At 43.2% G+C, this 27,271-nt stretch overlaps 1 protein-coding gene across 1 annotated transcript in view; it reads left to right on the top strand.

Annotated features, from left to right (window-relative positions):
* LOC146359226 (protein eyes shut homolog) overlaps positions 1-27,271 on the top strand; it is a 249,636-nt gene that overhangs the window by 186,145 nt on the left and 36,220 nt on the right. The window contains exons 6-7 of the mRNA XM_084826874.1: positions 24,080-24,252; positions 26,022-26,204. Of these exons, the coding sequence (XP_084683000.1) occupies positions 24,080-24,252; positions 26,022-26,204 (356 nt within the window). The remainder of the gene's footprint in view (positions 1-24,079; positions 24,253-26,021; positions 26,205-27,271) is intronic.

Genomic DNA, 27,271 nt, shown 5'->3' with positions numbered 1-27,271 from the left:
TATTCATTGCATCGATGATGCTATGTAGCCATATCATCCTCTGCCATCCCCTTCTCCTTTTGCCTTCAATCTTTCCCAGCATCAGGGTCTTTTCCAGTGACTTTTTCTCTTCGCATTAGGTGGCCAAAATATTGAGCTTCAGCTTCAGTATCTGTCCTTCCAATGAGCACTCAGGGTTGATTTCCTTTAGGATTGACTGATTTGACCTCCTTGCAGTCCAGAAGACTTGTAAGAGTCTTCTCCAGCACCACAGTTCGAAAGCATCAATTCTTCCGCGCTCAGCCTTCCTTATAGTCCAGCTCTCACAGCCATACATTACTACTGGGAAAACCATAGCTTTGATCATTATACGGACCTTTGTTGGCAAGGTGATGTCTCTACTTCTTACTATGCTGTCTAGGTTTGCCATAGCTTTCCTCCCAAGGAGCAAGTGTCTTTTAATTTCATGGCTACAGTCACCATCTGCGGTGATCTTGAAGCCCAAGAAAATAAAATCTGTCACTGCTTCCATTTCTTCCCCTTCTATATGCCAGGAAGTGATGGGGCCAGATGCCGTGATCTTAGTTTTTTTTAATGTTGAGTTTCAAACCAGCTTTTGCACTCTCCACTTTCACCCTCAACAAGAGGCCCTTTAGATCCTCTTTGCTTTCTGCCATTAGGGTGGTATCGTCTGTGTATCTGAGGTTGTTGATAATTCTCCCGGCAGTCTTAATTCTGACCTGTGATTCATCCAACCCGGCGTTTCTCATGATGTACTCTGCATATATGTTAAATAAGCAGGGCAACAATATGCAGCCTTGTCATAATCCTTTCCCAATTCTGAACCAATCGTTTGTTGTTCCATGTCTGGTTCTTACTGTTGCTTCTTGGCCCTCATACAGGTATCTCAGGAGACAGGTAAGGTGGTCTGGTACTCCCATCTCTTTAAGAATTTGCCACAGTTTGTTGTGATCCACACAATCAAAGGCTTGAGTGTAGTCAATGAAGCAGAAATAGACGTTTTTCTGGAATTCTCTTGCTTTCTTCATGATCCAGTAAATGTTGACGATTTGATCTCTAGTTCCTCTGCCTCTTCAAAACCCAGCTTGTACTCCCGGTAGTTCTTGGTTCCCATACTGCTGAAGCTAGCTTGTAGGATTTTGAGCATAACCTTGCTGGCATGTGAAATGAGTGCAATTGTACGGTAATTTGAACACTCTTTGGTATTGCCCTTCTTTGGAATTGGAATGTCAACTGACCTTTTCCAGTCTTGTGGCCACTGTTGAGTGTTCCAAATTTGTTGGCTTATTGAGTGCAGAACTTTAACAGCATCATCTTTTAGGATCTTAAATAGCTCAGCTGGAATACTGTCATCTCCGTTAGCTTTGTTGTTAGTAATGCTTCCTAAGGCCCAATGACTTCACTCTCGAGGATGTCCGGCTCAAGTTCAGTGACCGCACTATCATGGCTATCAGGGACATTCAGATCTTTCCTGTATAGTTCTTCTGTGTATTCTTTTCACCTCCTCTTAATCTCATCTGCTTCTGTTAGGTCCCTGCCTTCTTTGTCCTTTATCATGCCCATCTTTGCACAAAACGTTCCCTTGATATCTCCAGTTTTCTTGAAGAGATCTCTAGTCATCCCCATTCTATTGTTTTCCTCGATTTCTTTGCATTGTTCATTTAAGAAGACCTTCTTGTCTCTCCTTCCTATCTCTGGAACTCTGCATTCAGTTGGATATATCTTCCCCCTTTCTCTCTTGCTTTTCACTTCCCTTCATTCCTCAGCTACTTGTGAAGCCTCCTCAGACAGCCACTTGGCTTTCTTGCATTTCTTTTTCTTTGGGATGGATTGAATTGCCGCCTCCTGAATAATGTTACGGACCTCCGTCCATAGTTCCTCAGGCACTCTGTCTATCAGGTCTAATCCCTTAAATCTATTCCTCACCTCCACTGTATATTCATAAGGGATATGATTGAGGTCATACCTGAATGGTTTAGTGGTTTTCCCTACGTTCTTCAATTTAAGCCGAAATTTTGCAACAAGAAGCTCATGATCTGAGCCACAGTCAGCTCCAGGTCTTGTTTTTACTGACTGTATGGAGCTTCTCCATCTTTGGCTGCAAAGGACATAATCAATCTGATTTCGATGTTGACCATCTGGTGATGTCCATGTGTAGAGTCGCCTCTTGTGCTGTTGGAAAAGAGTGTTTGCTATGATCAGCGTGTTCTCTTGGCAAAACTCTATTAGCCTTTGTCCTGCTTCATTTTGTACACCAAGGCCATGCTTGCCTGCTATCCCGGTGATTTCTTGACTTCCTACTTTAGCATTCCAATCCCCTATGATGAAAAGGACATCTTTTTTTGGTGTTAGTTCTAGAAGGTGTTGTAGGTCTTCATAGAACCGATCAACCTCAGCTTCTTCGGCCTCAGTGGTTGGGCATAGACTTCAATTACTGTGATGTGGAATGGTTTGCCTTGGATTCGTACTGAGATCATTCTATCGTTTTTGAGATTGTACCCCAGTACTGCTTTTCCCACCCTTTTGTTGACTATGAGTGCTACTCCATTTCTTCTAAGGGATTCTTGCCCACAGTAGTAGATATGATGGTCACCTGAATTAAATTCACCCATTCTTGTCCATTTTAGTTTGCTGTTTCCCAAGATGTTGATGTTCAATCTTGCCATCTCATGTTTGACCACCTCCAGCTTACCTTGATTCATTGATCTGACATTCCAGGTTCCTAAACAATATTGTTCTTTATAGCATCCGATTTTCTTTTCACCACCAGACACATCTACAGCTGAGTGTCCTTTCGTCTTTGGCCCAGCCGCTTCACTCTTTCTGGCGCTACTTGGAAATACCCTCTGCTCTTTCCCAGTAGTATATTGGACATCTTCCGACCTGAGGGGCTCATCTTCCGGCGTCATCTCTTTTAGCCTTGTGATACGTTCCATGGGGTTTTCTTGGCAAGAATACTGGAGTGGGTTGCCATTTCCTTCTCAAGTGGACCACATTTTGTCAGAACTCTCCGCCATGACCTGTCCATCTTGGGTGGCCCTGCACGGCATAGCTTATGGCTCCACTGAGTTATGAAAGCCCCTTTGCCACAACAAGGCAGTGATCCATGAAGGGGAACCATAATCTTACTTGCTCTTAAAAAGAGGAGATACCATTGATACATGATAAGTCTCTTGAACCTGCTGGAAATCTGTGGAATCTTCTAGTGTTAACAAGTTCAGGTATTAAAAATCTTGGCTAAGGAACGCTGGATAACTGGGAAAAGAGAACTATAGCAGTGGGGTGTTCAGTTGCCACATCTTTTCAAGAAAAATCACTTTTTATAAATTTATATGACATCCTTTCCAAGAAGCTACAGATGGCATACATGGTTCTCCCCACCCCTTCCAGTTTTACTCTTGCAACTACCATTTTTCTTGGTTGGCTTGGTCTTTCCAGTTGGTCTAAGTAGCTTGCTCTTTCTGAGAGTATCCCCCCCCCCCCAACTTGGAGAAATTCCGGTGTGTTTTTTTTTCAGGAGTTCTCAAAAGCCCCATCCTGGGGCACCTTCTCTGTCAATACCAGCATTTCCTCATACCAGTTTCCCACCTCTCCTTCCTCTTTCCCACACTTTCATCCTAAGTCTCCATTGTTCCTGTCTGCAGTAAAGGTTTTCCAAGCATGCCTGGAACTTCCATGACCAACAGTAACTCTGGGAAGTTTAATTTTATTCCTCCTCCTGAGGAATGGACAGGAGAAAAACTACAGTTCTCAGACTTTGTGATGGCTATGGAAGTTCTGAGCATGTTCAGGAGCCTTTACTGCAGACATTAATCATGAGAACTTATGATGATCCCTCAGAGTTTGCCATTATTCTCCATTGCTGGTTTCCACCATCACCCTATCTCACAACTTGGTATGTTTGTGAAAGGAGGGGAGGAGGGAAATAGCAGCAAGGAAATGGGCTTTGGTAGAGGCTGGTGCCAAGCCATTCCAAGCAAAGATTCAGAAGGGGAACTGGTTCAGCTCATAAAAGCTTGGGGATATTTGAACAGGGAAAATGTGTATTCTGGACCCCTCATTTCCAAAAGCCACTATCATTACTACTACCTTAAGGTATCGTATCGCAAACTGCAAATGGTGAGCTCATTGCCTCCCAGCCACTCTTATCCTTCCAGACATGAATTTGTCCAGTTACAGCAAGTGGTGCTGTTTTCATATAGCAAAGCCTCAACTCACACACTCCAAAGAGCATGCTTCTTAACTTTCTAGGGTCCACTGAGATTTTCTACATGACGCTGTTAATGGGCTTTTTTACAAGAGCCATTTATTGTGCCGCTCATCAGCCTCATGTAGAAAAGCTTAATCGTCTGGTTTGTTGTTGCTGTTTATTTACAACATTTGTGTACTGCTCCCTGTTCAAACAGATTCTGTTAATCTGCTGTATCTACTTTCAGTTTCCTCATAGAATTGAAATCCAAACACTACACAAGGTTATGTTTTTCCATTACATAACCTCTAGATGGCACTGTGGTACAGCAGAATAGCACAGATGCATGAGATGAAATTGAACTTTCTTTCAATTTCACAATTAAATGCTGTATTTTTCTCTGCTCTAAAAATCTTGCCTAAAGTGCTGGTTAGACACAGAAGTGAAACTGGAGGGTCATGACATTGTCTGAAAAACCCATGAGTAGGGAATTATGAGAGTGCAGCAAATGCCTTGTGTAGAAAAGCCCATTATCTCCCAGACTCAGCTATGTGTCTACAGTGAATCTACAGGAAAGAAACTAGCTGAAATTGAAGAAAGATCTTGAAAAGGCATAGCCCTTCCTTTAATAATAAGTTCTGTAATAAGAAACTTGGCTTGACAATTTTTATTGGTGTTTAAGAAGTAATGGGAATTCTTTGTCCCCGTGAGTAATTTTATACCACTTGGGAAATTTTAGTAAAAGCCAATTTGTGTCCTTATGGTTCATTACTTCAGTGGTACAATTCCATTGCTTGCCTAACATTCAAATTTTCTGTTTGACAGAAGAATGGTTCATTTGGATGTTCTTCAGTCACGTAAGGAGTCCAAGGAAATCTATGGAAATTGTTATTATAACTTCATCTCCGGTGCCCCTGCCTCTCTATCTAGCTTAATAAGAGCAGTTCAACTATTCATTAGCACTGTCCTTAATCCATTAGTTCCATTTATGCTTAAGATTAGGTCATATGAATGAAATCAAGAGAATATACAGCAGTATGCTAACTTTTATGCCATGCAAGGGCTAGGGCAACTGCTTTGGTGAATGCAAAGTCTCTGTTCAAATTATGAAGGAAATAAGGAAAAGATGGAGGGTTTTATACACTTAAGATGTAGGCGTCAAAGGCATAATTTTGCCCTTCGTATCAACAGCATGTCACATAGCATATAAATTACTGGCAAATTTAAGTTAAAAGGTTTTTGATTCCTGTACTGTTGTCATTATTCCTTATGATGACTGCTACAACCTCCAGTCACAGCAGGTGGCAGTATTGGATTGGGTACAGATGTACATTCAGTTCACATTCCTAACCCCATAGTCCATATCAGCTGGCACCTGTAATCCAAGCAGGTCCCCTGCTGATCCCTGCTCGTTCACAGGCCAAGCTGTGTCAAATGTTGGAACAATGTGGGCTGGCTGGTTCACAAAGCTGCCCTAGCACTACAGTAGCACATTAGTATTGACTGCACATTTGCATATACCTAGAACCTCATACTCATCAGAGCCAGGGAAGGCAGGAACAGGGAGGCTAACAAGTGGAGGAGGCTGCCTAAGGGCTTTTCCACACGGGGCTTTTATCCTGCAATTGAGATTGGTTACTGATGGAAGTTTGCGAGTCCTTTATATGATGTCATCAACCTCCATGAGGCCTCCTGCACTACAAGACCTTTATCACGTTTTTTTTTTTTAAAGATCGGAGATAATGAGCTATCAAATTACAATGCATTGTGTTTCCTTATGAAAAGAGGAAGTCACACAATAAGAGGAGCTAGACCACAGCGCCATCTAGCAGCTGTATAATTAAATATATACTACACACAGATAAGGGGGGAAAGGCAGGGAAGGGAAGCGTGTGTAAAGGGAGCCTGTCATAATCCTGCATTTAAAACAGAAGCCGAAAGCCCTGGTAAATCTGCGGGATTTTTGTCTGGTGTAGAAATGCTCTAAGACAATAGGTTCAGACCAAACACCAAGCAGAGGATGTGAGGGCAATGGAAGCCCTGAGACAAACACAGAATCCATGGGATCCTTTTTGATAGCTTTTTACCATCAGCTGTTGGCCATACAGTTTAAGAAGAGATGGGAAGCAAGGACTGGTTCAAATGTGTTCATTGCACTGCCCTAAGGCTGCCCACTTTCTATAGTTCCCCTGTATTTGCTCCAATATCAGTTCACTGGCCAAAAACCACTGTCAAGTGACATTTTAAAAACAAACATTCGTGTTAGCAGAGATTAGGAACATTACTGTGGTTTCCCCCTGGTTCTCCTGATCCTGTTATCTTTCAGGAATTAGGATAAGAAACTGCATTTTATTTTATTTTATTTTATTTATGTGGTTTCATCTAAACTAGCAGCGAAGGAGGGTGAGCTATAGCAATCCAGGTTTAGTGAAGGACTATTGTGAAAATATTTCCCTACACTAATTGGCTGGGCATGACATTTTTAAACTACTTCTTTTCCAGTAACAAAGGAAGAATACAGTTTTATTTTGCTTAACCTTCTTTGTCAGAGAGTTGTATAGATCTGCCACACAAAATTTCCATCTGTATTGAATTGGTTTAATATATAGATGGTTTTTGCTGCCATCTAGTGCACTTTAGTATAAATAACCATCACTATGGGGATCTGATCTGATAAGGATTGGAAAACTGGCCAATAGATAAGTTGAATCAAATTTATATCTCAAAACAGGAAAGGAAATCTGGTTTGCCAAAATACTCTACTTTTCTTCCTTTAACAGCCTTCCCCAACCAAATGCCCTCCAGATGTTTTGGACCACAACTCCAATCAGGCCCAGTCAGCATAGCAAATAGTCACAACAGTGGGAGTTGTAGTCCAAAACGTATGATGACCATGCTTTTCCCAATACACAATGGATGAATGAAGTAAATATAAAATTCAAATTTAAAATTTAAAACATTAAAATATATAGAAAATGCCATTTGTAAATGTATTGTTTTATACCATTTAGACCCTATGTAGAGGTAGTCATGCCTTTAAAAACCCTTCGTGCATTACTCTCATGAAGGGAAACATAATGCAATTAGTGGGGAGCAGGGATGCACTCCTGATCCCACATTGGGCTTGCTGCTTCGCTTTGCCTCCAGACATCTATGTGTTAGTGTGGTCACTGGCAGTGCAGAGTTCTATGCACAAGCAATAATCATGTGATACCCACTTCATGTGAGTAGTGTATAAAGGGGGCTTAACAGACGAACCTAAGAAGTGGAGGGGGAGGTCCATAGCTTGCCAGTGGAAGGGGTAACTTAGTTTCTCATACATGCCATGTCAACTAAATACAAATGGGCACTGAGTTACAATTTACAGTGGGCTTCTTCGTACGTTACATTTTGGGAGTGTACCCCTAAGATGTTCTAAGTCCACATCTAAATGTGAAAGTGGCAAACAGCTGCATGGAATTACATATGTCAGACAGGTATACTTCTCAGGAAGCTGGCGTTGGCCGTTGCTCCCTGTTTATTCTTGGTGGTTGTGAGAAAAGATGCTGAATTTGATTGGAAGTACAGCATAGGATTCATCACAGAAGTCAAAACAAAGGTTTACTTAGCTTTTTTTAGAATTTGTCCTGCATGAGGGGAAAGTATATTAAAAAGAGATTGTAATGTGAAACTTTTATGCCTTGATTGCTGCTTGCATAATGAAGAAGCTGAACATTGGAAATAAATAACAAACTGGTACTTTGTTACATCCAAGGTCAGTATGTAAGAGAGAGCGAGAACGCACAAAGTTTTACAGAGAACTGCTAGGGCAATATAATATAAAGAAAAACAAATCAGGCAATTTGCCATGTAATAGTAGTATAATGTTATGATTCCATGGATTATTATTGCTCATAATTTCTAGGTTACATTACACCATTGTTTTAAAACACATACAGTAATATGTATATTATTATTTCAATAAAGCCTTTTTTGCACACAAAAAACAAAAACAGTACATTACTGCAAATGTACAGAGGCTTATTGCAGTAGAGTCCATTAAGATAACTTGAAATGAAAGGAGCTGAAATATAAGAGCTAAATTCTGCATGTAGTTTTGATTTACTGTATTAGCACAAGAGCATTATTTTATCCTTATGGCTACAGCGTTTATATTAGAGGCACTTGCCAGAACCATAAACATTACAAATTGTCATAAAACAATTCTGAAACCTGATGGATGGAGCCTCTTGACTAGGCTGCCTAGAACTTTAACATTTGCTTTGTCTATTGATAGCAAACCTTGAAGTAGCTGATTATGCCCCTGTAACAAAGGGCACCCACTAGACATCTGTAATAAGCTCTGCAAGCTTTGAGTTCTTGTGAGTTTTCTGTGAATATGACTAAGGGAGAAAATCACAGGCCTTAGCACAGCTGCTATGCCATTTGTCAGTAGTCTGGGATACCTCAGATGAAGCATCTACTGCCTCCCTTAACAAGGAAGCTTCCAAGGTCCTTTAAGTGTTATTTTTGCTCATTGGAGTCACTTTTATGTAAGCGGATCCCACAAAGCTGAGATAATGTTTAAATGACCCCCTAATCACAACATCGGCAGTGTTAAGCGTACCAATTCCATGGGGAAAAGCCACTCAGCTGACTACTACCCATGTGGTACAGTCATGGGGGGGTATTCCCAGCTGCATGGGAGCTTCTCACATAAAGGGTTAGGGTCCACACAGAGTGACCTCCTCCTTTGATGAGATAACCAGGGAACTGTGATGTAATTCTTTAGCTAGAATATTTTTAACCTTGAGAAGAGTATTTCCTGTTCCAAAGAAAAGTTACTTCACTTGGTCTCTCTCTCACACACACCTTCATCGCTTAGATTAAACCCAAGGTATGCCTTCCTGCCTAATAAGGAAGGGCTGTGTCTTGCCAGTCTCATAACCCATCAGTTGTCCTAGTTTGGTCTTTCCTCAGAATTTTTTCATGAACACAAAGGAACCCTGGCCCCTTGTTTCCCCTTATCCTTGGCGGTGTCCTGAGAGGCAAAAAATAAAGGGATCAAAGCTGGTTGTGCTGCTTCTCTGTGCTCCCCTGATACCTCCTCCTCCTTCCGCCTTTTTCCCCGTTGATTTCCTTTCTTTTATAATTCTTCTGCTTACCCATCGGCGTGTTTCCTGCATCCTGAGGCCTGATCTAGACTGGCAGTGGAGTGAGGTAACAGAGCTTTGAGGTGGTAGAATGGGCTGCACCATTTCAGGCTGCAGGTGGGGCTCACATTTTGAATGCTCCCCTGGATGTTGATTCTAGGTCACCCTAGGACTGGAGAGCAGAAGGGAAGCACCCAGCCAGATGACCAAGGAGCACTAGGAGGTGGGCCGTGTTCAGCTAGAGGGAAACAGGTTTTGCAGATTTAAATTAAATGAAAACCTGCCACTGCAGAATTTTAGCTTATTTCACTTACTTTAAATATGTAATTGTATGAATTAATTTAATGTGGATGTATTTATTGGCTATCAATAATCAAGCCATTTGCAACAAGAAGTCTTGAATATAATTAGTCATAAGGACATTCTTATGTTACGAGAGGTATCCTCTTTTACACAGGACAGTCCTCTGTTTAAAGGGTTGCCGAGGACTGTTCTGTATTTTGAAGGTGCCCTCTATTTGAAGGGCCGTCCAGCCCAAGTCCAGATGAAAGACAAAGACCCATGGGAAGGGAGAGCCTGAGAGCCAGAAGGGAGAGCCGATCAACAGCACCTGGATGACAGACTGAACAAGGCACACAGGTGACCTCGTCACAGTCTTCCACACTATGGGGATATGTATTGTATTTCTATTTAAATTATAATAATTTCTGAATTTGCATCAATATGTATAAATTACCATATGTAAATGTTTTACAAATCTGTGCCGTCTTTTGTCCTCTTTTTTGGTGATACATTACTTGTTTGGGGGTGATTTGTGAGTAGCCACCCTAACTATGAATATTTTTGTGATCCTTCTGCTACAGATGGGATTTCAACACTGCCCTAGATTTACAAACCCCACAATAATGACTTGCTTTTTCAACACCTGGATATCGGTATCATGTGCAAATCCAAGTGGCTATGAACACTATTCCTTCAACAAGGAACATAATAAGCGCTGGCGCATAGTACCGTTTTCATATTCTTACCTCTGTTCCAATGTTCCTGTGTTGCCTTTTACTGACAGAATAACAAAATAACATTTATCTGAAATTACATCAAACTGAAATGAGTCTAATGTAACTTGTACTGGAAGCTAAACTAACATACTGAGCTAGGCTTCGCATGCTTTGGTGGTTGGCTTGTTTATCTTTCACCTTTGCTATTTGGAAATGTAATGGCAGATATTTATCTTGAAGGCTAATACTGTTCACAGTCTTGAAAGCAGCAGCAATTTGCACCTCCATTTTTAACACTGAATCTGAAACCCTGATGTTGTTATTGACACTTAAAGAGAAGAAAAATGGGGGACTCTTTTAGATGTTCATCAGTTTAACCTGCTAATGGATATGATGATTAAATTGATTCCTGTGAGGATTGCCATGATAGACAACAGCACTATCTAGAAATGAAGCTAAGCAGAAATGCTTGATTTTAAGATGGGCTTTGCTGAAGTTATCACCACTGACATAAATGGTGTTTATTTAGTACATGGGGGGGGTGTATGTGACAAGTCTGGGGGTAGTATTCACCAGGCAATGTGTTGCTTTGGTGGAGAAGGTGCAGAGAAGGAAGAGGGACAAGTAAACATAAGAACATGAAGAGTCCTGCTGGATCAGACCCCAAGGCCCAGCATCCTGGGATACCTCTTGAAAGCCCACAAGCAGGGCATGAAGGCAATAGCCCTCCCCTGTTAACTAGTATTCAGTGGTGTACTGCCTTTGAATATGGAAGCTCCATGTAGCCATCATGGCTAATAACTGTTGATAGACATATGTTCCATGAAACTGTGGAATCTCCTTTCTAAGCCATCTAAACCCTTGCCTGTCACCATGTCTTGTGGGACTGATTCCATAAATGAATTATGCATCGAGAGTGTTGGACTAGGAGCTGGGAGATCCGGGTTCTAGTCCCCACTCGGCCATGGAAGCTCACTGGGTGACTTTGGGCCAGTCACACACTCTCAGCCCAACCCACCTCACAGGGCTGTTGTTGTGAGGATAAAATGGAGAGGAGGAGGATAATGTAAGCCGCCTTGGGTTCCTTGCTAGAGGAAGAAAGGCGGGGTATAAATGCAATAAATAAATAAATAAATTGTGTGAAGAAGAACAATCTTGTCTGATCTCGGAAGCTAAGCAGGGTCAGCCCTGGTTAGTCCTTGGATGGGAGACTGCCTGGGAATCAGGCTTCCTGCATTGAGCAGGGGATTGGACTCGATGGTCTTGTAGGCCCCATCCAACCCTATGATTCTATGATCTATGATCCCATAGGAAGTGCCTGGGATAGACTGTTGGTCCCATTCACAGGCTGTTGGTCCCATTTAGACTCTAGGCCTATAATCCTGAACTTGTATACTTGGCAGTAAATCCTGTCAGAATCAACTAGACTTACTAGTTGGTTCCAGGGACTTTCATCTTTGATTGCATTACGATATGTTAATTCTCTACCATTAGTAAAGTCCCCACCAGTATGGCAAGCAATATTTCAGTCTTTAGTCAGGGCTTATATATTCTGCACCACCGGGCCGTCACTGCCTTGATGCAAAAGCTTGGGACTTGGAAGGAACCCCATGGATTGTGAGGCTGTTGTCACCATGAGGTAAGGAAGGAGAGGGTCCAGATCTGGGTATCATAGTGCAAGAACAGCTCATCCCACAATGGAGCTGCATTGACCTTCCCATAATGTTACATGAACCATGGGTCTCCTACCTAGAGGCAGGACAAGGTCATTATGAAAAGTGTTGTAGCAGGAGAGAGCTGACGTTCTTGGATGCTCTGGATGCTACTTCCATCATCAGTTCAGGACTCATGTGCTGTATTCAGCCAGATAGAAGGTGTGCATGTTTAAACTGTGCTCCCCCAGCTGCACTTATTGTATTGCTTTCTGCCAGCTGAGAATTATCGGTTGTTTCAGTGTATAAGGAAGGAAGCATGAAAAGAGAGACCAGTACTGTCAGTGGCATGTAGACATTACACTTGTGTACAGCTGACATGATTTTGGACCACAAAGCCAGCACCAAGTCAAGAAATTGCTTGTATCACGATGTTCCTAGGAGATACGCCATTCTTCTTGGCTCAGGAGTTATAGGTTCAGCATCACCCATGATCAAAGCCAGGGATGGGCAGAAGGTGGATTGGGGTCTACTGGTAGATCTCTGGGTGATTTGCAGTAGATCTCCAAGGCCTTCTGACTCCCAATACTGTAATGGCAGCAAATAAAATTGCAAGGGAAAAATCTGACATGGCAGGCCTTGTTCTAATTGCTTATCTTTCAGCCCTATGGATCAGCATTGGTAAAATAGGAATACTAATTGATTGCTTTTGTCCAGGGGGCCATCTACATGGCATCGCTTTCAACCTTCACTCCATCGTAACTGTGCAGCATTGCAGCTGCGAATTAGCTTCCGCTGCAGTACACGTGCGATTTACTGCGGACTTCTCCAACAGGAAAATCCACTGTGCCCTGACACATAGCCACTGAAGTAAACTGCGGCAGTCGCGCTGCCCTTCTTTTACCATTATATTTAAATGCACATCTGCACAGCCACATGAGGGTGGGGGTGTGACACTTCAGGTTTTAGAGCTGTATTGTATTTTAGGGGTTCTTTTGTGTCTGTCCGTTCCTTGTTAGGTAAAATGTGGGTGGTCTGCACCTTCATTACCATGCCAGATGTTTGGCAGTTCTCCGGCCCAAGACTCTCGCGATGGTTGGCACATGCCAAGGCGTGTGCCCATGAGAGGTACATGCCTACCCATCATTCCAAAATGGCAGCTGGAGCAAAGATGGTCCTGGACCTTCTGCTCCGCTGAAACCTCTCCCCCCGGCCCTTGGCCACTTACTCCAAAGCAGCCATTGCAAAGATACGAAGCTGTGAAGGTGTGTGGAAGTGTGGTTGAAGAAATGAGCACACTTCCCCATGCCTCTATAACTGCAGCCACGAGGGAAGGGGCAGGAGTGAAGGGGCATCACAGAGTGACACAAGCACTAGGCACTCCTACCACATGCCCACCACAAAATGCGAGGTTGGTTCAGGGAAGAGACAGACAGCTCGCAACTGCAGGAAACCTGCAGCAAACCAAAAACATCACTGCAAAACGCGTCTTTGGAAATCCACATTTTCCGAGTGAAAACTCCGATTAGGCTGAGAAGTGGTGACTGAGTCATATGTTCTGAAGGACCTTGAATCGCAGTGGCCCTGGAGTAAATGGCTCATGTAGATGGGGCCCAGGTCTTTATCCCCCTCTGTTGGCCAGTTGTGGGGTGTTTTGTTAGAATCCCTGATCTTTGGTAACTTATTTGTAGTTTTGTATATATCCCAGTGTATGTTTCATAATTGACGATAGATAATTAACTCTGCCCCCTGAGCCACCATTTTGTCTCTGGCTCTGATTGGTAGACCTCGGTGTTCTCGTTAAAAACAAAGCAAAAACAGATCCCACAAGCCTGAAGCCTGCCCCTGATCAAATGAGTTAGGCACACGAACACCACTCTGATCTAATAATATAAGTAGATGTTCAAGACAGTGGTATGAGTTTGTTCCTCAGTTGAAGGAGATGTAGGTTTGTGATAGGGATTGACTGCAGTGGTTCTTGGGGATAACTTTAGACAACCTTACCAGAGAGGATGGTGGAAATCAGATCATAATGAAAGTCTACCCCTGTGGAGTTGACAAGATACACAGGAAAAGCAACTTGGTGGAATGCCTGTTCTCCTTCTTCCCCCTCCCTTGTGAGGAAAAAGTTTGGAAGTTGTCTTGCTTACTCCTTATGATAATTTGTGTGTCTTTTATGTTGTTCTGGCTGGGATCTCCTTAAAATGATTAAAGCTAACCCCTAGAAAACGTTATTGGATAAATATTAGTTTGAACATTTTTCCCTGTTGCTTTTTGTGTGTGTCTGTTTACTGGTTTGCAGGCCCTTAATGGTATGCCTTTTGCAGATTAAGGTATTTTCTAATTGGGATTCATTTTGACAGTCACCTATTGCCACTGCATGAAGGTGATAACAAAGACATCTTTGAACTCATTGAGCTTTCCATCTGATAAGCACAAGTAGCATCTACAAAGAATGAAAGCTCTCTATGTATTCAGGAGAAAACAGGCAGAATCTCTGATCGCTTCATTCCAACTGCTGCCATTTCAAATATTATTGACTCCTGTCAGTGGAGTGCATGGCTGAGCCAAAAGCAGAACTTGGCTCATTAGATGTATTATAGTTACCAAGAGCTGGGGACAACAAAAGAACAGAAGCATAGTTCAATCCTAAAACAGAGCTGGCTTTCATTTAATAGCTACACACAACTATATTTTATTGAACGGAGCTCAGTCTTTTTCCTCATACATACTCATACCAAAATTAAAACTATGAGTTGGATCCAGATTTGGTCTTAGTTAGAATAGACCCATTGAAAGCAATGGGACTTAAGTTAGTCATGATTAGCTCAAGCCCCATTGATTTCAATGGGTTAATTCTAAAACTGGACGCAACCCCATTTATTTGTTTGTTTGTTTGTTTGTTTGTTTATTTTTAACATTACTATACTGCCCTTTTTGCCAAAACGCCACCAAGGCAGTGAACATAGGAGTCCTGCTGAATCAGCCCAAAGGGCCATGTAGTCTAACATCCTGTTCCTTACAGTAACCATCCAAATGGCTCTGGGAAGCCCGCAAACAGGACATGAAGCCAATAGCCTTCTCCCACTGTTGGCACCCAGCAACTAGTACCCAGTAGCATAGTGCAAGGGTGGGTTACCTCAAGCCCTTTTAAAGCCATCTAAGGAAGCAGACCTATGCTGCCTGTGAGGCTTGCCAGTGGACCATTGGATGTGGCAGACCTCCCTCTCTGGAAAGAGAGGACTGCCCACAGAGAAGGAGGTTCACCCACGGAGGCTTTCCCATGATGGTGTCCGAAAGCTCTGCCACTGTGGCTGCCCTGCTGGCTGTGATCCACTGGTAGTAGGGCCAAAACAGAGCAGGTCAGGGATGTGTCAAGAGCAGCCATGGATCCACAGGATACTAGGCACCCTTGTTCCCCCAAAATGCCCCCAAATCACTGGAGCTAATGCCAGCCCCATAGCTGGCATAGTAAATTCCCTCCCATTGGAGACAATGTGGAGGGGAAAGGGGAAGGACTTTTGATAAAATCCCATGTAAGCCCTACTTAGAGTAGGCCCATTGAAATGAATAAGACATGTTAGTCATGATTAACTTAAGCCCCATTCATTTCAGTGGGTCTCCTCTAAAAAGGATTTATGTTGAATTTTACCCTTTAGGCCACTGAGTGGTGATAGGGCTCTGGATGTAGCAATGGATCTGCTATTGACCTCCTTTACGATGATGCTCTGTATCATTACGATGATGCTCAGATTGCTCTGTAAGCAGTTGGACCTAGCCGTATCTTGTGGTGGCGTGAATAAGTACTTTCAAACTAGGCCAACATGTTTCTTTTTCAAAACAATTAAACCAACAAAACCATTCCCCACTTCCTTCAGGAGATTCTTTCATGATTTTCATTACTTTTGTGGGGGGGCGGGGGGGAATCTGACAAATTTGAAAAGATTATACATAAGAGATTCATTTGAAGTCCCTCATTGACTTTTCTGGTGGTTAAAAAGAAAAGATAATTGCACTGATCCATCACTCTGTGCATGATGCCTTGAGATAATTACGCCTGCCTTCAAAGAGGGACTGTGTCAGCTTCCACAAGACTGAAGATTAACCTGCATTGCTCAGTGTGGGTTTTGTGGTTTCCTGTATTGCAGCCAGTTTAGTATACTTCTCCTGTGCATGATGTTCCATGTACCCTTTTCCACACATGCAATCTTGTTTCTGTGCAAACAGTTTCTTTGAACTGCTTCCAGTGCAAGCAGAAGCGATAAATTGCAGACCCAAAAAACTCTGCAATGATAACACTGCAGGCACCTGTTCAGTATGCAATGCATGATATTAATTACTTCCACTTACAAACCTATCAGAGCATATTTTCTATGCTTCTGGTGAGGAAAACAAATTAATAAGGTCTAGTAAACAACTCTTTTTTCCTATCCTACCTGTCCTTAGACATTTATGCAAGCAAATATTGCTCCTTCTACAGGTTGTACTAATGTACAAATAAACCATGTGGTAATATCCAGTGTGTGTGTGTGTGTGTGTGAGAGAGAGAGAGAGAGAGAGAGAGCATTTCTACACCAGGCTAATATCCCACAACTTTACCGGGGCTTTCTGCTTCTGTTTTAAATGGAGGATCACGACAGGCTCCCTTTACACGTGCTTCCCTTCCCCCCTTCTTTTCCTCCTTATCTGCGTGTTCTATATGTTTCATTATACAGCCACTAGATTTCGCTGTGGTCCAGCTCCTTCTATTGTGGGATTTCCTCTTTTCACAAGGGAACTCAAGTGCTGTAATTTGATAGCTCATTATCTCCGATGTTTTAAAAACTGCTATGAAGTTCATTTAGTGCGAGAGACGTCCTGGAGGTTGATGACATCATGTAAAGGACCCGAAAACATCTGTGAGTAACCAATCTTAATTGCAGGATAAAAGCCCCATGTGGAGAAGCCCAGTATGTGTGTGTATTGTACTCAGCCCTATTTAGGCTTAAAACTGACAACTGTTTTAACTAGGAAAAGATGTTTGCTAAGCTACCCTGCAAATAAGCTATGCAGTGTGCATTTTTTATGTAACAACCCACGGTGCACCCAACGGATGATAGGGCTCACCGTGGGTTGTTCTGCCTCTTGGTCCTCCAGCCAGAATCCCAGTATTCTGTGCAGCAGAACCCATCTTGTCTGCCCATCCTGTCCCCTTCCCCACTCTGCTACCCTTTTCATTCGCCACCTTTCAATTTTATTTTTTTGTCAGTCTTTTGCAAGTGCACAACCGTGCACTTTTGCTGGTTTGATGTGTGCGGTCTTGCCTTGTCAGCGTCCTTGTATGCTGCAGCTGTCAGCAGGAGTGCCAAAGTGAGAGAAGCAGGTGCACCGAAAGGCGGGGGGACAGTACACTTGGCCATGTATCCTCTCGCTTTTAAGTGTTGAGCTGACACTCCTCAGGGTCCTTGTCCCATTCAACACTTCCCTGAGTCTCCATCATGTCTGGAAATGGGAGATTTTGGCTCCCCCGCCAACTTTTCTCATCTCCTTTTGGGAGCAGTTACTACCATGACCACAGCAGTAACTGCTCGGTTTGCTGATTTATTTATTTTTTCTTAATGTTGCTCTTGTAGAACAGGAGTGACTGACAGCTGCTGGGGATGTTGCATTAAATCCTCCCACATTCTACAGCTCTGTTGTGACTTTTGCCTAGCTTCCTCATTCTGTCAATGTCCTATTCAGTGTCATCCACCTCCACCTTCAGCTCCCCCCACCCTTTCTGCCTGACGCTTCTCCCCCACTTTGATTCCGTTGGGCTGGAACCTTCCAGATCGTTGGGCACCATTTTCACGCACTGCTGCAAACATGTCCAGCAGATTGTGGAACGTAGTGGCGGTTAGATGAGGTCGAGAAGCTTCTCGCTCCGGGAGACAGGAGTGGCAGGGGGGCTGAGGAGGGGGAAGACATGGGAGTGGGAAGCACTCACCACCCATGTGTTCCTTTTACTGTTATGGACCCCCACATATACTCAAATAATGGGAGGGGGCTTTTATGATAGCCCTCATAACTGCTATTTTTAAAGGGCTATGGGAGACATCATTTGGCTAAAATTGGGGACACATGGGGAGGCGCATAGATTTCACTAACTGTCCCAGAACACACACACACAAAAGAATTCAAATATTGGAGCCATACATACATGAATGATAGCCCTGTCACTTCTGGTTATTTAGTGCTAAGGCCTGTTTCTAATGTTCTCTGCTGATATGTTAAAGTTGTCCAGAAGTATTTGTAAATTTTGCTTGGCAGCTGTTTCTTCTGAACATGCCCCCTCCAATGTTTAACATGTCCTGGAGAGCAGATGTTATCAAGCACAGACACATTCTGAAGATTTTTCACCATTTATGATGGGAGAGCAAATCACTGTGTCATCTAACCCAGGTGACCTCTTAAATGCCTGATCTAACAAAGTCTAATCCTGTTGGACCTGTTTAAGCCTATCCAATTTGGAGTAATGGGGAGCAAGTGACCTTCTGAATCAACTATAAAGGTCAGGCTGTAAGGCAGGCCTTTCTCCCCCTATTAGGCTGTGAATCACTTCATCTTGTGTATCATCCGGTCATGTTAATTTTCAGTGACTCCAAACTCTCAAAATCACCCTTACTGCACATTTGAAAAATGTCAACATTCTGTTTCATAGCATTAGATTTCACACTTTTTAGGGCTTTTTTTTATAACATTCATAATTTATAGCCATCATCCAGGATTATATGAAATGCAGCGCTGAAGCAGCAGTGAACGTAAAAGGTCAGTCTACAAGACTGAGCAGCCCACATAACAGAGAAAGATTACGTACCAAATTTAAAAGGAAGGAGCAGCATGATTGCTTTCTTCGGCCTGACTCACAGAGTTGGGAGGGACTTTGGAGTTCACCTAGTCCACACACCTCTGTTCACTTCAGGCTCTGCAATGCAGGATGTAGCTAGAGCATGCCAGACAGAAGGGTGTGAGCACACGCGCACACACACCTGCCCCCGATGCAGTTGGTTCAGTTTTCACTGTTAGGATTGTTCTCCTAATGTCTGGCCAAAATCTGCTTCTCTGCAATTTCCACCCATTGGTTGCCCTCTGCAACAAGAGTGGAAAAAAAGCAACACCTCTGCTCCATCTTCTGCATAAGAGCCTTTCAGAGATTTGCAATCATGTCTTCCATTAATCTTCTCTTCTCCAGGCTAAACATACCCAGCCCTTTCGACTGTTCCCCAAAGGACTTGTTTCCAGCCCTACATCATCCTGGTTGCTCTTCTCTGAATCTTGACTGTAGGGAAGGGCACTGGCAAATAACATAGCACTGTGTTAAGTGCTGGTCCAGCCTCCATCTTGATCCCACTCATGCACTCATACATACATCCAATGGATGTGCAGTATTTGTGAATGCCAAGTATTATTATGTCAGAGTGAGGGAAATTTACAACCAAAACATTCAGGCAGGGGTAGGGATGTACAAAAGTTTTACCTGGCTCCACACCGGGCAATCTGCGGTGGGGGGGGAGGCACTCCATCCCTCCCCCCCGGAATCCTCCCCAGCTGGCTCCGCTCCATGCCAGCTCCACGGAGCTGCCAGCCGGGGCTGGCCGCAGCCAGAGTTCTGGCCGCGGCCAGGCTGCTGTGGCCACAAATGGCAGCCGTCGTAGCGGGCGCCATTTGCGTCCTTGCTCTTTGCCATGATAGGCCACATAAGTATTTATGTAGCCTATCACGGTAAAGGCAGCCATGCAAATGGCGGCCGCTATGCCATTTGTGTGGCTGCCTTTACCGTGATAGGCTACGTAAATACTTACGTAGCCTATCACGGCTGACTGCAAGGACGCAAATGGCAGCTGCTATGACGGCCGCCATTTGCAGCCACAGCAGCCCAGCAGCGGCCGGGAGACCAGCCAAAGTTGCTGCTGTTGCATCTGCTGCCACCGCCAGGTAAGCTCTGTCTCGGGGGGATTCCGCGGGGTGGTTGGGGGGGAGGCTGTTCCGCCACGGATTCTGGGGGATTCTGGGGGACTCACTGGAGTCCGTGGCGGAATTCTCTGACATCCCTAGGCAGGGGTGGGGAACCTCTTTCAGGCTGAGGGCTGAATTCCTTTTCGGAGAAAGTCTCATGGGCCAAATTCCAGGGTGGGTGGGGCCAAAGACAACATGGGTGGGCCCAAAATCCAAAAAATACAAGCATGTTGTAGCTTAAAGCTCTAACTAAGCCTTGGGAGAGCCATTGCAACCTTTTAGAATGGGGGAAAACCAGCACTAAAGCCAGGAAACCACCAAACGATGCTGGTTAGGGGATGGGACCAGGGAGTCAGAAGGGGAGGAGGGTGGCTATATGGGGGAACCCTGCAGGTCTGGACTGGGACTCCAGGAAGGCCAGATTTGGTCCCTGGGCCTAAGATTCCCCACCCATACATTAGGTAAAAGTTAACTAATGAGCTCCTAGCAGGGCATCCTCTTGAAAGGCAAGAAAGAAATGTTGAAATGCAAGTGCTGGTTTTTAAGAGGGCATGACCATTTCCCCAAATGTTTTCAACCTCACTTTCATATACAGTAATAGATTTGCAGTTCAGTCCTAAGAATGTTTGCTGAGGGGCTTAACTTCCTTGGGATGGGAGAAAATGTGATGTCCAAGTTTGTTGAGGTTCCCCGAATTCTTCCACGAAGCTCATTTTGCTTCACTTACATTCCCAAACACAAGCATTTTTTTTCATTCAGGAAAAATGTGTGCCTTTTCCCCAACTGAAAAAAAAAATCATGTTTTTAAAAATGCAAATTTTTCCTGATTGAAAATGCGCATTTCACCCCATAGGCTAAAGCATGAAATTGCGGGTTTGGGAGGGATTTGCGCAAGTGTACATTTTCAGAAGTGCTCGTTTACCAAAGTGCACACTTTCAAACGTAAACAAAGTTTCAGGAAACTGCAAGAATGTCCTGCGAATTGCATTCCTGCTCACGTTCATGTTCAGGGTTGCTAACAGGATATGTTTGCATGATTTGCACACAAGAATGAAATTCTCGTACATCCCTACTTCCTTGCTGCAGCGCTTACTAGGACTGCAGCTTTGGACTGAAGCCCCCAGGATGTTTCCTGCTGCAAAGTCCATTAAAATGAATGGGAGCTGCACAAGAACATTGCCCATTCAATTCAGTGGGGATGTGCAGGAAAACTTCTCAGTAGGTTGTGCCCTTCATGGGTAGCCTTCATGACTGTTGCCTTTGTGATCAGGCAACACGGCACACAACAGGTATCAAAATGATTGAAAACGCAAAGTCCTTGGTGCCGCACATTCATTGACATTCCCCTCTGGCTGTCCTCATCAGCAGTATTCCCAGAAAACTTACTATTGCTGCTGAGAGAAATGCCCCTTTTAAAAGCTGTCTGGCGGCATTATTCAAGAGGATTCATTCTGGTAGGCTTCCCAGCTGGGATTCTCTCTGCCTTGGAACTGTGGGTGGCTGCTTTGAAATACACTAATGAACTGTTAGGCACGACAAGTGTCAGGAGAGTTACTTATTTTCTTCTTTTAGTAAATACAGTCTCCTTGGCTCTGGATTTTTCTCCTTGTAATCTGGTTTTGTATTTTCTTCCATTGTCTGAGCTGCAAATTTAAGTTTTTCAGAGGCTATTTCCTTAGCTTCAGTCTAGCTAAACTCTTACTGAATATCATGTCACTGTCAGTATAAACATAACAGCCAGAGCCCAGTGCATAGTTATGTGCACAGGTCCCATTGAAATCAGTGGGGCTTGAGCTCCACTGACTGTGCTGAACTCTGTACTAACTTGTGGTCAGCAATGGTGATATTCTGTGGCTCTTGTGGGGCTGCATTTAAAGATAGTCTGGAAGCTTTCACTGATGCAGAATGCAGTTGCCTGGTTGCTTGCAGGGGTGATCAGAGCACCAATTCTATACCTGCACATGTCCCTGCTAGTAAGATCTATTAGGTTGGCAGGCACAAGAGGTAGGGCCTTTTCTGTGGTGGCCTCATCCCTATGGAATAACCTACCACAAGAGGTGCACCTGGCTCCCTCCCTAATTGCTTTTAAATGAGCCTTAGAAACCTGGATATTCCAATCTGCTTTTAAATAAGTGGATGTTGACCTTTAATTTAGAAATTGGAGGAATTTTTTTACTGTTGATGTTATTTTAAGAAACATATTATGTTGCTGTTTTAGTTAGATCTACTCTAGTGTGTGTTTAAAAAAATGTTTGATAGTTTTATCTTCTCAACTGCCTTGAGGAGTCATTCATTCATTCATTCACTTAAACTTCTGAGAGCCAGGGTAAGAGTTAGACTTGGAACTGAGAAGCCAACCTTTGAAATTCAAGACCTGCTCACTGTTGTCCATTTTCAGAAGCAATGCAACTTTGGAATACCAAATGCTAGGAACAAAGCATGACCATTACTTTCATGCTGGCATGGTGTAATGGTTAGAGTGTCTGACAAGGCCAGGGGAGGCCAGGGTTCAAATCCCCACTCAATCATGAACCTAACTAGGTGACTAGGTATCCAATGTTAGTCCTACTTAGAGTAGAGCCATTAACTTGAGTCATATTCACTTTAAAGGGTCTCGTCTAAGTAGGACTAACATTGGATCCAGCCCATTGCACAGGGCCAATCTCTCAGACTAAAGCTGACCTCATGGGATTGTTGTGAGGGGTGGCGGGAGCATGTACCCCACCCCAAGGTCCTTGGAGGAAGAGTGTGATAAACAAGCTTGTTCTGTTCCACCTTTTATTCCACCATGATTTTATTGTCTTGTTGTTTTAAATTATACATTGCTTTGGCTAACATGGCCAAAGGCCAACACATCTGGAAGGCACCAGGTTTGGGAAGCCTGTCAAAAAGAAATAATGGAGGTATCTGTCCATCCACTGCTGGAAAGAGGTTGCTGGCTGAATGGCACTCGGCCTGATCCAGTGAGGCTATCCTTATTCCTAGATCCCAGGGCAGATGCATGTTCAATACACAGGTGGTCTGCAGCAAGCATAAAGGCCATCTTGTATATTTCTGAGTTCTAATTTCTTCATTATAAATGGCTAACAAAAATGGAGTTGTTCACCTGATTCATCCTAATGATGCAAATGTACCTAAAAGATACACTTCTTGATCCAGCAGTCACTACCAAATGCGTATGGCCTTTCTCTTGCAAAGGCTTCTCCATTCACTTCAGCAACAGAGGACATTTTGCATGTGGCTCTGCTGAATTCAATGGGGACGCCCGCATGTGTAGGCGATCAGTGTGCACCTTACACTGAGTTTGCCTCAGGACTCGACATTTGAGAAATGCCATAACACCCGAACCCTATTCTGTTGTTAACCCTGCCAGAAAGACCACCTGTAAGAATTTTGAAACTAAGAACTAGTGCCTTAAGCTTTGGTTCTTTCCTCCTTCCTCTCAATCTTTTTTTCCTTTGGTGTTATGTCTTTTAGATTGTAAGCCTGAGGGCAGGGACTGTCTTAATATTAATCTTTGTGAGCCACTCTGGGAGCCTTTTTATGGCTGAAGACTGGGGTAAAACATGCTGTAAATAAATGAATTAATTAATGAATGTTCAGTCAGAAGACCTCAGAGAATTATACCAAGGGTGGGAAACTTCTGGCCCATAGGCCAAATCTGGCCCACCAGGCCAGCCCGTCCAGAGAAAGCCCACGCACAGTGAAGCTGGGCCGCTGACCAAAGTGCTGGCCTTCAGCCAGGAACTAGATGAGATCAAGTGCCATGGCCCTGCCTCTTGATTTCGTCTGGCCTGTGGAGGGCTCAGTGGGGAGCACCCAGATGCAGTTGCCCAGCCCTGAAACACATATATTGAGAAATGAGTGGCAAAGAAAGACTAAAAACATTTCAAAAGGGCTTTCAAACCTATTAACTGAAGTAATAAAGTATAAAGCAGCAACATGCTTAGATCAAGGTACATGTGCCTTAAAATATATGTGAATTATAATCAAAGGAATCATCAGATTTTCAGAATCAGTTTGTGTATTATTGGATTTGAGGGGGAAAGATTAATAAAATCCCCCCCTTCCCTCATGTAGATTCCTAAGAAGTACTTTTAAAATGTTTGATATCTTTTTCTTTTAATCTTCCAGTGACACAGAGAACTGGTTCTGCGAATGCTCTGCCCTCTACTCTGGGAAATTATGTCAGTTTTTAAACTGTGAGAAGAACCCATGTGGGAACGGAGCAACATGTTTTCCAAAATCCAACCAAGACACTGTGTGTCTCTGCCCATATGGAAGAACCGGAATTCTTTGTACTGATGGTAAGATGAATGCAAAACTTAGCAACTGCTTTGCTGCAACCGACATGGGGCTTTTCTGCACAAGGCATTTATTGTGCACTCGTCATTCCCTACTCACTGTTGTTTATGGGTTCCTCAGATGACATTGTGACTCTCCAATTTCACTTCAGTGTCTAAGCAGCACTTTCAGCAAGTTTTTTTAGACCAAGAAAAATGCCACATTTAATTGTGAACGTGAAAGAAAGTGTGATTTCCACGTGTGTATTTGCTCTGTTCCACTATACCACAGCACCACCTAGAAGTTATGTAGAGGAAAAACAGGAAAGGAAACACTTGGATCTCAATTCTGCAAGGAAACTAAAAGCAGATACAGCTGATTAACAGCCTTGTGTAGAAAAGCTCATACACAGAAGGATAGCAGAAATATAATGACACATCTTTGTCTTAAAGGACAATAAAGCCTTTTTGCTGTCACGCAAATTAACATCATCACCTACTTCTCTCTGCTTCCTACTTTTCAGTTGTTCATTTGGAACCCAGATTTTTATCACCTAGCAAGGAAAGGCAAGCTAAGCATTAAGAATGTATGATTTACTGTAGTGGAGCTGTAATAATTAGTGACAGTCAAACTCCCTCTGATCTAATTTTGAATTGGTCCAACTGAATTGTGTTAATTTATAGAATATCTGTTGGAAATTACATCCAATTTAAAATTCTCTGTCTGTCTAGAGCCCCCTCTGCCACACCCATTCCCCACTGACAGACTTCTCTCCCTTCCTTTTCCACTATTTCTGAAGTAGCAGGAGGGATCCATCATCATAATGTCAGGCTTTAGGCACTCGATGCTGCCACAACTGTGTGCATTAGCATTCATGGCTGCTGGAACACTTGGAAAATGTAGATCCCATGGTTCTTGATGTTCCTGGATGCTGCAAGTATGTGCAAGGTGGCTGGGAAGAGAACCATGAGAAACAAAGTTCTTCCCATAGTTCCCTATCTCCCTGGACTTTGCAGTAAGTAGGACCTGAGGCCTATGGTGACAACAAAGAGCCCTCTTGATTGCTTTCTCACCTCAGAAAGGGTGAAAAACTAAACAGATCAAGTTAGTATTCATTTGGGCTGCTTCCAGACAGGGATTTATTGTGGAATTATCATGGCTTGTTCGCTCACCTTTTATGGGGGGGGCAGGTTTCACACAACATCATCATCCATTTGCAATCCTTCCATGTTTTCCCAGTGTTGCTTCCATCATTTTTCTTATCAGAGAAAGGTGGAGGAGTTGTTGTTTTTTTAGAAGGATGGCAGATTAATGCAGTGTCCACATGTGCAGATGCCTTAGTACTATTCTTCCGTACTCTGGAAATGGAAGACGACATAATCTGGACCATTATAAAATTCTGTGAAAGAGGTAGGGCAATTGCACAATAAAAGCCTTGCCTGAAACACCCGTAATCTACAATTCTGTGTTATGTCCAAAACATGTAACTGTGGTTTAATGTCAGTTTACAAACTAAGATCTTAAATCATGGAAAATGGTAGCTTAAGCTAATGATGACCAGCACCCCAAAGCTGGCATACCGAGAGGAGAGGAGAGGAGAGGAGAGGAGAGGAGAGGAGAGGAGAGGAGAGGAGAGGAGAGAGTGTGAATGGCCCCAACTCACATTCCTAGCAGCTAAACCTAAACTGTGATTTATGGTTTAGCAAGCCAGGAAATGTGTGTCTGAACCAGGCCATAGTTTGCTGTTTCATTTGCCCAAAACAGAATTTTCTTTTTCTTTGTTTTTACATAGCTGTTAATATTACCTATCCTAACTTCAGCGGGATAGATGCCTTTGGCTACACCTCATTTCTAGCTTATTCAGCAATTCCAAATATCAGCCTCTACTATGAATTCCATCTGAAATTTCAGCTGGCAAACCACAACTCATCACTACAAGACAACCTGATCTTTTTCACCGGTCAGAAGGGCCAAGGTAAGTTATTCCAATTGATTTCTTTCCCCGCCCCCTCACCCCGCACCCCTTCATACAGGAACAGGGAAATGAGTACTTTAAAAAATATATAGATTGTTAGATTTGGGTTTCTGGGCACCTCAAGAACCATAAATAGGAATACACATACATTTATCTTTGCCATTTTCTCAGTTTGGTTATAGTTTTATTGCATGGAAAATACGTCTCTGCTGAAATCTTGAACAATACAAGAGAACAAATTACATCGCAATTATATTGAACTTTATAGTCATTGCTTAATTTTGAGAAACGATCAGTCTTTTGCCTCAAAGGCACACCCCCTGACATGCAAAGTTTGGCTCTAATCACACATAAGAAGAGTTACTTGTAGTTAGCCAGTAATAAGGGTAACACACTCTGCCCATATTCAGAAGCACTCACTTCTCGATTATTGTTTCACGTGTTCTAGGGATGATCCTTGGCAGTAAACATAGGTTCCAAGGACAAGCGCACACTCAAATAGTTACCAATTGCCCATGGCAATGGGGAAGTGGGTTTAATATTTCTAAAACAGTTCATGGTTGTGTTCAAGGATTTGACCACAAAGCTGAAAGAAGAAAGACAATCAGAAACATTAAATTTTACTACTACTAAAAATATTAGTACTGCTGTGCTATGCCACTTTAGTTCCAACTGTGTGCTAAGTGCTCTACAGAATTTACAAATTACACATTCCCTGCCCAAACACCTGAGATGAAATAGACACATCAGGGGTACAAGGAGTGGTCAGAAACTGAAAAAGTGTAAAGCAGGCATGGGATCTGGAGGGTGCATTTGTTTAGTGGAGAGGGTTGCCATCATAGTTGATTGGTGGTTAGAATGGTGGGCAACTCCATCACTCACCACCAGCCCCGCCAGCACCATTTTAAAAACTTTTTTCATTAGTATCATCATCATCATCTTTTCTGACCATACACAGGATATTGTTAGATATGGTCAAGATCAATTTCTTGATTTTGCTTTTCTTGGAGTTTTTCTACATGAATGTTGCTTTGCTTTGCTTGGAGCTTTTCTACACAAGGCATTTG

This window comes from Heloderma suspectum, chromosome 1, assembly GCF_057233095.1.
Source record: "Heloderma suspectum isolate Gila_16-S chromosome 1, 16-S_ref, whole genome shotgun sequence".
Lineage (NCBI taxonomy): Eukaryota > Metazoa > Chordata > Lepidosauria > Squamata > Helodermatidae > Heloderma > Heloderma suspectum.
Note: the sequence above shows the minus strand (reverse complement) of the source record. Positions and strands in the feature narration are given on the sequence as shown.